We start from the raw sequence: 12,854 nt of genomic DNA, 5'->3' as shown, positions 1-12,854 counted from the left end.
ATTTTCACACTACAGTATTTTGTGGATAGTTTTTAACTTGCAGTCTTGAAGAGCCAAAAAACGGATCTCAAAAACTGTGACATAACACACCAAAATAACATAAACATTCTCATGTACAAGAAAAAAAAATAAAAAATACGAAGAATGAAAACACTGAATATTATTTTTTATCATAAATTAAACTCACTGAAAAATGTATTGTGTATGGTGATTCAGAATTTCTTTAAAACCCAAGCTCAGGGCTGCTCTTTAATGACAAATCTGTAAGGATTTCATTTGGACAAGACTTTAGAAAGCAGCTGCTTTTATAATCACACATTTTAGGTAATGAACAACATACCCCCAGGGCAAGTTAGGGGTTTTTTTAGCTTACATAGAATAAAAATGAAGTAATAAATACCATTAAAGAACCCACCAAATACATTTTATTTAATAAAAACAAAAGAAAAATTAACTAGGAAACAAACTGAAAGAAGAAGGAAATTGTGAAGTATAAAACACTGGTATCAATGAAAAAAACTCTCAAGAGAAGGAAAAAAGAAGAAAACTACAGATCTCATACTTCTAGTAAAGCTTTGTATTTCCAAAATAATAAGCACAACTCAATTTTGAAACTATGTCTGATTAATTTCTACATATACTACACTTCTGTGTCCTGGTGTCTGGGGCTGCATTGTGACTTCAAAAAAGTCTGCTGGAGATGTTTTCCTTCCTTTCCTGAGTGATGAAGATTTCATTACATCATGCAGCTGAATTTAGGGTTGCCAAAGAAAGATGACAGAAAAGGAAAAAAAGAAACTCACAGATGGAAAAGAATAACACGCTTCCAGTAACAACGGAAGAAATGCAGGGCTGAACATGCCTGCAGAACTGTTCTCTGTACACAGGGACAAGGAAGATGGAGCTAGCAAGTGAGGCTCAGGATCTCTGACAGCCCTTCTAAAGCACTTCCAGGGGCTAGCACACTACCTCTCAGATCTGAAATGGCATGAGGCGCCCCAGGTAAGCAGGTGAGTTGCTCCCAGGCCACTTTTCCTCTACCATTCTGGTCAGAAGTATTTAACAGTGAAATCTGAACCCACCCTGAGCTTTATTTAAGTCTTGAAAATGCTTTACTTCTTTATTGACAATATTGGAGTATTATTAGATACATGATTTTTAGTATAACACATTCCAATTATGCAACTTTCATTTTGTGGAGTATTATGGAATTAATGCTGAGTAAGTGAACTGACCATTCACCACTGAGGTGAAGGAAAATCTGCATCTTTTCTAAAGCTCGCACCTTTTACACATTAGTATTTTGTGATTTCTTCCTCACCTTTTCTAGGCCACTCAAGGTTTTGTAGACTCTCAGATTTCTCACTTCTGTGGTGAATGGCTATTTAAGTTTATTTCATATTTTGTCATACAGATGTTGGTATTCCTGTCATTCTTATCTTTTTTAGTATGACTACATATTCTTAGAGGTGAATGCATAAGAATCATGCTGTGTTCCAATAAAGTTTTTAGCCTGTTATGTATTTTTTTAAGAACATCCTTGTATAATTACTTTAAAATTCTGAGCTGCCTTTACTGAATGTTATAAATGCTTGGGTGCCAAAAATATGCAATACACATGTAAAATGAATTTACTAAAAATGCTTTTCAAATTGCTTTAACTGTCTTTACACATCAAAACTAATTCATATTTATTTTTTAACAAGTCAAAGATTTTTTTGTGGCTGGAACATTTTTATTTTTCTCCCTTTATACTATCCTGTTTAAGACTGTGAAGACCCCGTAGTACCTGTATTTTATGAAGGCACAGCTCAATATGGCCATACTTTTTGTCATCTTAATCTGCCAAAGAGCTTTTATCCTGGGAAACAGAGGTTTATGGCAATATTTTATTTCCACATTCTGGAATTTCTTACTGATTTTTTTAGTGTGTACCATAGTAAAGAAGCCAATTAAGTACTTTGATTTGTCTCTTCCTCATTTAATCTTATTTTCTCAGTTTTTGGAAAATCTTTTCAAACTGCTCTGTGTCTAGAGTAGCACCCAAAATGGTCCTTGCAGGTGCAAAGATACCAAAGAAGTGAGGAGTTTGTCTGATTTTAAAGACCTGTAGTTCCTAAGCAGACTTTGTAAACTACATGTTTATTAACTACACAAGATTTAATAAGATTGTGAAATTATCTAATTCCATCAATGAATGAGTGAAAATAATCATGCACAAGCAATTACCATTTGTTTTAATAAATAATTATTTTGTCATCTCATCAGATCAAATTTTATACACAAATGCATAAACATACACCTGTTTCCCTACATGTTTTTATTTACATTTTGCAGAATTTTTCTCCAACTACAGAAAGTTAAACAGCCACATCATGCTTTATAGAAATATAGTTAGCTCAAAACATTTCCAAAAGAGAAAAAAATATGTATGCTAGTTCAATACTTTCAGCACAACCATTATAATGTTTACTAGCAAGTGTGATTTATGTCTGTTTAAAGCATAAGGTTGTCTTGTGTATTAGTGTAAAAAAATGACATAAAAATTACATACCAGAGCATTTTAAAAGAAAAGGTATACAGAAATAGCCTAATGATTACAGTGTACTTACTCAAATGTTATTTAGCTCACTTTATTACTTACTTTGCCCAGTAATTCCCCCAGTGTGACATCTTCATGATTGAGAACCCACTTCTTATCCTATGAAAAGGAAAGCAGAATTTTCAGCCTGTGCAAATATGGAAGATACAGTTTCTCTAAGATACATTTCAGTAGTAATGGAGCTGAAGAAGTATTACATTTAGAACACTCAATCACAAGCATACCAAGAAATTTTAAAGCTAAGCATTTATAGTTCAAGAGTTTAGAAATCTTGCTATACAATAAAATAGTGAGTGATATCGTATAGCAAATTTTTATTAGAAATTATGCCTACAACAAGATGGTTTGTATTTATGTAGATAGATTAGCACTATATAAAGGTTCACACAAGCTCTGGAAATTATATTTAGCACCCTGATTTTAACAATTCATCAAGCGAAAATTAGATAAGAAAACTTCATTTTAGTATACGAAGTAACTTACTACTAAATAAAAAAAACTCCCACATTTTTCTACTCAGTGCACGTGGAAATGAACTGATCTTCTGACTTGTCAACAAGACACATACTTGCATCTCTTACATCTTTTCTGGAAGTTGGAAATATTACAGGCAACTACTTGAAAAGATAACACATGGCAAGTAAAGCATTTGTCCAGGCATTGACCATCCACCTGTGCTGGGCACTGGAGTCCAGTTCTGGGCCCTTCCATTCAGGAAGGACATTGAGGGGCTGGAGCATGTCCAGAGAAGGGAACAGAGCTGGGGAGGGGTCTGGACCACAAGTCTGATATGAAGCAGCTGAGGGAGCTGGGGGTGCTGAGTCTGGAGAAAAGGAGGTTGAAGCTAGGTGGGGGTCAGTCTCTTCTGCCAAATCCCAAATGAAAGGACAAGATAAAATAGCCTTAAATAGTGCCAAGGGATGTTCAGATTAGAAATTAGAAAAAAATTATTCACTGACAGAGTGGAATTGGAGTAAGCTGCCAAGGGAGGTCATGGAGACACCCTTTCTGGAGTCTTTTTGTTGAACATGAATTCAGCAACTCTAAAAAGGGGTGGGGATCATTGCTATTGTGATTTCTATACTTTTGTTCATAAGTATAATGTCACAAGTGTGCATTCTAGAGACTCTCTGAATGCCTCCATTAACCCAAACTCCCAGCACACAACACCTCTCAGTCCCATCCCAAGAATTCTGTACCACACCACCACCACCACCATGCTGCATGATGGAAACCAATCTTTACCGTATCTCTTCCCTGGGTGGGAAACTGTGAGACTTAGGAAGAAATTCTCAATATACAATAGTTTATTTTTCCCCTATACACAAGATTACTGCTTAAAACTACAGCCTCACTGATCAAATATCGTAAGAAACATATTTCCTTCAGCTCAGTTGGTACTTTTTGCTGAATGAATGCCACATTCAGAAGCTGTTATACTACAAATAGATAGGAAGTGCCATAAAACTCTTTCAATAATAATACTCAAATTTAAGAAAACAATTTGCAAAGAAAGCTGTAAAAAAACCAAACCCATAGAAATTACTACTTAGAGGTATTAGCATAAGAGTTTTTAACATTGAAATAAGTGTGGTAAAGCCAAAAAGCTAAAAAATTAAAATTGAATAGATTTTTTACTGCTTAACTACAAGGGTTCTGTACTTCAGTGAATAACTTTTTGAATAGATTGACAATATGACATTTCAAAAGCTTGTTTATGAAGGAAAAAAAATCTGATAATTCTTCAGAGAACTAACCAAAGAAAATAACATAAACTGGAATCAAATTATCTGTTGGAAGATTTATTATCATTGCATCTGTACATTAATCATTACCTGCACTTTTTATTAAAGCCTCCAGTCATTTCTTATACCACTTTAACTCATTCATTAATTTATTGTGGTTCTGCCAGATTTTTCACAATCATAAAATTATTCAAAGCTTGATCAGCTTCATTTGATATAACTCCTATAAACTGCACAAAAGCAGTTTCTTCAGCAGACAGTAAGAAAAAATCTAACAGAAGAGAGAGTCATGTACCTCATGCCAGTGTACAATTCTGACACTAAAAAAGAAACAAACCAAATTTTCTGATTTGCAATTTGTTAGATATTAATTTAAACAGTGTTCAAAACACATTGTCATTGCTTCAGATAATTGCCTTTAATTAATAAACTATAATATGAACAGTAAGGTCAAAAATAACAAGACATTCTACTGCAAGTCTGTAGTCTCACCAAATCTACTTGAATTGCTCTGAGTTTAATATGACATCATTCAATAATCTGAATAGCTGTCAATAATTAAAGGCATCAATAAGGCACACTTATCAATGTCAAAATCAATGCATAAATACTAACACTCATAAACAAAGGTTATGAAATAATGTCTCTGTATGATCACAAGTTAACGATCTTCTCTAAGCACTTAATTCTGACTGAATAGAATGTAAGGATTTTTCCAGTTGTCAAATGCCATAACTCTACAGATTAATCAAGTGTGCAAAAGATATTGAAAGTTACAAAAGAAATCTGACAGCAAAATGGGACAAAAATATTCCTGAATGTAGGTACAGACCAACAGACACTTAAATGCACATCAGTCCAAGTCACAGAAATTTTCATTTCAATAGAGTTAGTTGCTTCTAAATCAAATGGAGCAAATTCAGTATATTTTTGCACCTAATCAAAGTAATCTGAATGACAGCAAACAGAGCTCCTGAGACTATTAATGCCCATTAATTTCACCCAGAAGGAAGCTGTTTATGATGCAGCCCTCTTCTCGTGACACCACTATAAATCTCTCTTTATCATGCGCTTGTTCAGATTTTTCTCTTGTTAATTTTGGACTACAAAATATAAAAGCACTCCAGAAAAATTCAGTCACACACATTAGCACTTGAGCATACTCATTTGTTATCTTAATTATATACCTTATTTCCAAATGGAATTACTTGGGAAATCTACAAGCTTTACCATATTCTGCTTTATTTCTGTCCTCTAGCTTCCCCCAGAAGGAAAAATTGAATTACATAAACAACACATTTCAAGCTGAGGTTTACTAATAAGATGATGGGAATCCTACCAGTTTATCTTACCTTTGGAGGTACTGCTACATCTGTTGGTCAAACACTGAGAAACAAGTTGTCAACCAGACAGTTCATAAAGGGGAGAGAACTTGGTCAGCCTTGACAGCTACCCTTCCCCAACATCCAGCCACTTGATAACCCACATCACATACAAGGTTTTTATATGCAGCAGCTTGCTAGTGACTACCTTTCTAGACTCTGTGCAACTACCCAGCACACTTGTCTGATTTCAACAAAGACAAGCATTTTCAAAGAGAAGAACTATTTCAAAAGTTAATTGTGACAAAAACCAAACCTCAAACAGACCAGTAATTAAAGAAATAAAATTTTCAATTGGGAAAAGGAATACTTAGAAATAATCAGAAATGTCTTCTTTTAACTCATAAAATAAAGTATTCTGGATATACAGTATTCTTTTCCTGGATATGTAACATTCCTATTATAATGTTAGGGTGTTCCATGGTTCCCTAGGCAATCATAAGGTTCACACCTTGAACAGTTAGCAAAGATTCAATTGTTCATCAATCCCTACGTCAGTGAGCATACAGGGGAGCTGTGTGCAAGGCACTGAGAACAGTTTGAACAGCAGATGGTTGCTGCAAAAAATGAAATCTCATTTTTCCTTTTCTAAGCTATGAGACTGAAATGTTATCACTATTACCCTAAACATCTTCAAAATACGTAAGTGCAGTTTTTACCCTGCCCACCTCCCTTCCTTAGGAGAAGCTACATCAGAGAGATCACAAACTACGATACCAGGAATAAAGCTTACAAATTATCTGCAGCAAATTATAACAGCTTTCAATAAAATAGAAAACATAATCATGATCTAATACTTAGTGTTCAAATTCTCTTAGCATTATTTTCCTATATTTGTCAGTAACAATTTCAATCATTAAGAATCCTAAAATGGTACTTTTTCAAATTAAAAACCAGCAGCAAAACAATTAGAAAGTAAACTTTTAAAAACAGATGTTTTGAGACTTAGGTATGAATTTATGAGCCTCAGCCTAAATATTTGGTTCTAAAAATCTCACAATTTCTAAAAGGAGAGAGAAAAGGGAGGGGGGAAAAAGCCACTTGTGCTTGTATTCAATTTCAGAAAACAACCAAACACCAAGATTCTTACCCAAACTCCAAACCAAGATTTTTCAAAGAGGAAGAGTGAGGAAATCTTGATCAGGTTCCAACACAGTAGAAGTAAAACCTTTATGTTATCATTGCCGTTATTTACTCATCTCATGTTCTCTGTCACATTATTTGCTCTTCCTGGTTCAGAAGGCAGTATCTATAGCAAGCATTGTCGCTGTTTTTCATCTTAATTAATTGTAGATATAGTGAAGTGAAAAAGGATAAAAAATTCCATAAGCTGGAAACTTTAGCTGATTTAGGGAGCCCCAGAAGAAATCAACCAAAACTTATTGCTTTAAGGGAACTCAAAACTTTTGACTTCCCAATTGTAAGAACAGAACAGCATGCAGCATTTATGAAAAACCTAAATATCCCTCCCCTTTCCCTCATCCCAGTACATTAATCCTTAACATTCTTCTAAGAAGCCCTCAAAATAGAGGGATATTGTCAACATCTCAGTATAAACACGCATAAACATGTATGATGCCTGTTTCTTCATGTTTTAAGCAGAAAAAATGTATCAAAAATACTTTGGAAAGTATTATTTGCTCCTTTTCTTCCAAGTTAAATAGGAAATATCAGTAGTAAGAATTACTGCAGCTATGAGCTATTTTTCCACATTAACAAAAATGGAAAGTTAATCTTTCATTTCCAATACTAAGGATAATTGGAGTAAAATTCTTTTTATGGCTAAGAAAATCAGAATCGCAGACAATTTTCATCAGATGGGTATTCAAATCTCACTTATCAGAACTTGATGAACCAGACCAAAAAAAAAAAGAAAGTAACAGCTGTGTACATGTGGCTTATCAACGTAGGAATGAGAAACTGTCTTTTTAGAGAAGTACTATTTTTGATACCACCTATGCCAGTAGATCTAACGTTCATATCAATTTCATGAATCATAAACTATGTGTTTCAAGTTCTTCAGATTAAGTACAGAAATAAAGGTAGCTGATGGGAAAGATTTTTCATAAGAAAAAGTGAGTTTTACAGGAGGGGTTTTGAAAAACCTCACTGGCAACTTCTTTAAAACTGTTTCAGAATAAAGATTCATGAGCTGTAAAAATTGTTATGGAAGCTGCTTTGCATTATTAACATCACTGTATTAAGCCACACTGATGAAACTCAATGTGAACAGTAAAAGAGAATAATAGCACAGACAAGTTTAGCTCCTTGGGAAAAAAGTACTACTTTATCTGACTTCTTACTGTTTCATAAAAACTCTGTGAAGTTCAACCCTCCTGCTAAACCAAATTTTAAATTATCATATAGAGGAGGAGAGAAGTAAGATTTGGAAAAGCTACTGTGCAATTTATAAACAGCAGAAGTGACCTCAGATTACCTGAACAGCTGTTCTTTGACCATTTTTTCTTGAAGATCAGTAGACAAAGTGACTGTACAATTCAACATACAATACCCATTTTCCTCGGGGTTTTTTTTACGGTACTTCCCTAAGCTTATGATTTCTTATTCATGAAAAGTCTAAAATGATACTGAGGATATTTCAGGAAGAAACAGAAAATAAAGAAAAATAAAGAAGTTTAAAAAAAACAACCAAAAAAAGAAAAAGACATAGAATGTGAAATCCTTAAGCATGGGAAAAGGAAAGCCAAGTTTATATCAAAACCATTATATTTCAAGCACATTAGAACACACACTATTCTTCTTGACTGAATACAGTAAATTCAGCTACCAAAACAAAGTATTCTGAATCATCTGCCAACCAAATATATTCCAACAGAAAAATTATCGGCTCTAGATCGGTATGCCCAACAAAACACTGAAAGGCAAACAAAACCATGGGGTAACGTGGTTTTTCATTTAAACATTCCATGTAATTTAAATAGAGAGGAAGGGAAAAGCCCAGTCACATTATGCATGCACAACAACCTCCCCAAACACTCAAATTCTTAAAATAGGCTAAAATATTTTCACATATGTGCAAACACATTTTCCCTTCCACCCACACATGAAAAGGTATGTCAGATGAACTTGAGGGAACTACAGGTGCTTGTAACTATGTCCAAGACAGTCTCCTTGAACTATGGAAGACAGCCACATACTTAGCTCCATCCTGAATTAACTTCAAAAAAATCCAGTCGTTTCAGTATCCAGTTTGAAGATTTCTCTACCCCAGGAAGGGAAACGCTTAATTTATCCATCAAAAATAATGTCTACGTTTCAGTGGTCCAGCATGCAATACCTTTCAGAGTGCTACAGTTCCACATTAGACCTTCCACCAAATTACTATTTTCTTCAAAGCAAAACCCCAAGACCCTTCATCCTGTTTTTCTAGCCACACCTGCTCATTTTGCACTGTCTTTCATAATCTTCAGACAGCATGTTAAAACCATTGAGCTGCAACAAGAAATGACCTGTCCAAATTTCAAATAATCTGCTGTATTAGCTAATTTGTGACTGTGAGAACACAGGGAAAAGGCAAAGCTACACAGAGAGGAAACTGCAGCCTTAACTTACGATATTTCAGTATACCAGTGAGCTTGGCCTACATTCCAAGCAAGATGTTGGCTTTGAATCAGAAGTCATACAACATTACACAGATGCCAAGAGTTGAAAAAGAGCATGCTGCACTGGGTTTTTTACATCAGATGCATACAGTTCTTTAACAAGATATTGGTAGTTTCTCACATACCACTAACTCATTATTCAGATAGCAAAAGTACTGGAAAATCTCTTATTAGCAGAAAAAAAACCTGATCAATGAAGGACACACAAAGGGAAGCAGCACACACACCAAATGGCTCTGCTAGATATTAGCAGATTCTATTATTACTTTAGTAATCTTCTAAATGCTGTCTTCAGCAATCTTTTTCCTCCTGTATTAGTGACAAAATTTTCCTGTGTGGTCTGTAGAATCAACGCTTTGTTACAGCGCTGGTTCTGGCCGGGGTAATTTTGTTCGCAGTAGCTAGTATGGGGTTATACTTTGGTTTTACAGGTTAAATTATTCTCTTGACAAAGATGACTACACATGAAGCAATCTTTATGGCATGCATGCGTGCACATCCTTCTCTAAAATTAAACATGAAATGTAAACAGTGAACATGTATGTTTTGAAGAATTTACCACCTATTCTAGCAGCTGTACAAGTAGCTGTGAGGAGACAAGGTTAAGACAACTAACACCAAACAGACCAAAGGGATATCCCCTACCATTCAGCATCACTCCTAGCCCATAATGCTGCTCAAAACAAAGGAAGGGGGAAGATGTTGTTCGGAGTGAAAGCACGTTGTGGTGCCTGGAGCTGTGCTCCCCCTCTTGCAGAACTTTGCTTCCCCCCCTTGCTGATCTGCTTGAGGCTCCTATCAAACCCCTTCTCCAGCCTATCCAGGTCCCTCTGGATGGCAGCTTGACCCTCTGGTGTATCAGCCCCTCCTCCAAGACTGGTCTCATCAGTAAAACTGCTTGTGCCCCAGCACCCAGCTTGTTAGTGAAGAAGTGGATGAAGGAAGGATTGGACACAGTACTGACTCTAGGGGTAGAGCAGTAGTTAGAGGCCTCCAATCAGAATTTGCATGACTGATCACCACCCTCTGGGGGTAATCTTGATTTTAGTAATACACTATGTAAATCATTGGCAACTCTATTAGGAAGAAATCCAAGTGACAGAAAGGATAGGATTGGTAATAGATTTACTTCATTATGAGCTGAGCATGAAATCCATGCACTACCTACCCTCAATAGTAGTCTAAGTACAGTATTTACCTTGCAAATAAGGAATCCTGAAACCTTACCTATTCTCACCTCTGAATTCCTCCTCAATCAACATTTAAACAGATCTTCTTGAGAATTCAGACACTATTACATACATCAGCTGCACTAACCTGATTTAAGAAAAACGTACCCTTCTTACCCTCTAGCTCCTTTTGTGTGTACCCTTTATTCCTCCACAGCTGAAATGACATTTCACTCCTTTTTAACATTTTGTTCCACTTAAATTGGCGGAGGCCAAAATACTTAAGCAATCACAAGCTACTTCACAAATGTAACTCTACAAAGCAATTTAAGAGCAAAGAAACTCATTCCTATTCTTAATCTACACTGTGTTTTTTGTCCCATGAGAGCCCATGTTCAAGGAAGGTTATGTGCTTGTCAGCCACATACAATAAATATACTGAAAACTCAAAGCATTATTTGCATTAAAGTCATCCTGACTGCACTAGTGAAAACAGGAAGAAGAATATAATTAGAGGACTACAAGAAGTTTACAACTCAGAGTCTTATAGAAAATAATTATTACGGAACGTCTGAATTCCAAATATGGGGAAGAAGTCAGAATCCATAAAAAACCCCCAAGTATGTTAGTTCAGCAGAAATGCTGCTGCAATTATACAGAATTCTAATATAATTTTTTACTGCACTGTATTAACATCTGGTTATAAAGCTTCTGATAAAAGCCCCAGTTTATACATGTGCTCCATAAGGCACAATTTACACCCAGAATATTACAGTAATCAATCCTTTGATTTTCACACGTATGTAAAAATGATCAGCAACAAAATCTGGTAAATCTAAATAATATTTGATGAAGGATGCTTCAATTGAAGTAGTTTATTCTCTTAGCTATCAGTTATCAAAAAAATTAGTCTTAAATCCTTCATTAAAAAATTTTTACCCCTTCCTAACAGCATACCTTTTGATTTTTTTTAAGAATGAATGGCTTGCTTCCATCTATTGCTTTATAAATTTTACTTGTTTTTTCTACTTCCTAGTGTTTCAGTTGTGTTTGAGATAACTCATTTTATTCAATTTGCACTCCACACAGCAATATGGGATTCTGTAATTTATATGAAAGTTGTACAGAAAGTAGGAATGCACATGTTGCCGAAGTTTCATTTAAAATTTCAAGGACAGAGATTTTTCTTTATGAAATTGGTCAAAAATTACATTGTGTTTGTTAAAATGAAATTCATATACTTGATAAAATACTTTTTTTTCCTAGGTTTGAGCATAGTGCTTACACCCTTTAGGAGGGTTATCTTTCAATTTTAATCTAAACCTGATCATGGAAAGAAATATCAGAAAAACAAGACTGAACCAGAAACATTCAACAGAGCAGATGTTTATTGCCATGGCCTCTAAAAAAAAACTATAAAAAACTTAGATCACTGAATATAAAACAATCCTTGTTACTCTTTGTTCAGGTAGCCTTATCTGCCTCCATTATTATAAGGCATTTTAATGGGATTTTTTGAGAAAATAAATCCTTTCAATTTTGAAACTAGTCAATATACCTGAAACTATACATAAATTTGGTTCAGTATTTTGTTAGCACAAAGAGTAAATTACTCTCTTTTTTCCCTTTTCTCTACAGAATGACATGCCTTGACAAGTACAGGCCACCATTAAGGATGATGCATTCCTTTTGTTACCTGACAGAAATATTGCAATAATCTCTGCTAAAAAATGTTAAAAGCAAATCCTGTGACACTTCTCCAAATTCTGAAGGAATGAGAATGTAACTGAAATGCACCTCTAATATTAAGGTATGCAACTCTGCTCTCAAATGTCAATAGCTGCAGGCTATTGATTCATTTCGTGCATATTCAAAAAATACATTCATTTTCTGTAAGTATGCCTTTTGCATAATATAAACACTCACTTTTAATGGCGATCAATTTCCTTCAAGAAAACTGAAGATATATTTTTACATTTAAAAATGCACGTATTAGACTTCAACCACACCCATGAGAATCACAGCTTAAGCCCAAAAACCACCACCCAAAGATCACTATCACCAGGAGCTTCTTGGCATTCCTCCAGAATGCCTGGCCAAATTGGTGGGTATCACACAGGTAATCCAGGGTGCCACAGGAATCCTCTTTGGAGTGAGACAAAGGTAGAGCTGCAATAACTGCATCACTCCCTGCTACAGGCTGCTTCTGCCTTTCGGATTCCTGCTCCTCAAGAGCTGTCCTCCGGTCAAACAGACTCAAGATGATCTTCCCCACAGGGAGCACCATTACTGCCACTGCTTCCCTCTGCAGCACCTTAACTGTCTCCAGCCAT

General features: G+C 35.2%; 1 protein-coding gene across 4 annotated transcripts in view; it reads right to left on the bottom strand.

Annotated features, from left to right (window-relative positions):
• Positions 1–12,854, bottom strand: part of FER (FER tyrosine kinase) — a 145,730-nt gene that overhangs the window by 54,319 nt on the left and 78,557 nt on the right. For all 4 annotated transcript variants that reach the window (XM_084225824.1, XM_084225827.1, XM_084225826.1 and 1 more), the window contains exon 13: positions 2,645–2,701. In XM_084225824.1, the coding sequence (XP_084081950.1) occupies positions 2,645–2,701 (57 nt within the window). The remainder of the gene's footprint in view (positions 1–2,644; positions 2,702–12,854) is intronic.

This window comes from Fringilla coelebs (genome assembly GCF_963513975.1).
Source record: "Fringilla coelebs genome assembly, chromosome: Z".
In the NCBI taxonomy this organism is placed as follows: Eukaryota; Metazoa; Chordata; class Aves; order Passeriformes; family Fringillidae; genus Fringilla; species Fringilla coelebs.
Note: the sequence above shows the minus strand (reverse complement) of the source record. Positions and strands in the feature narration are given on the sequence as shown.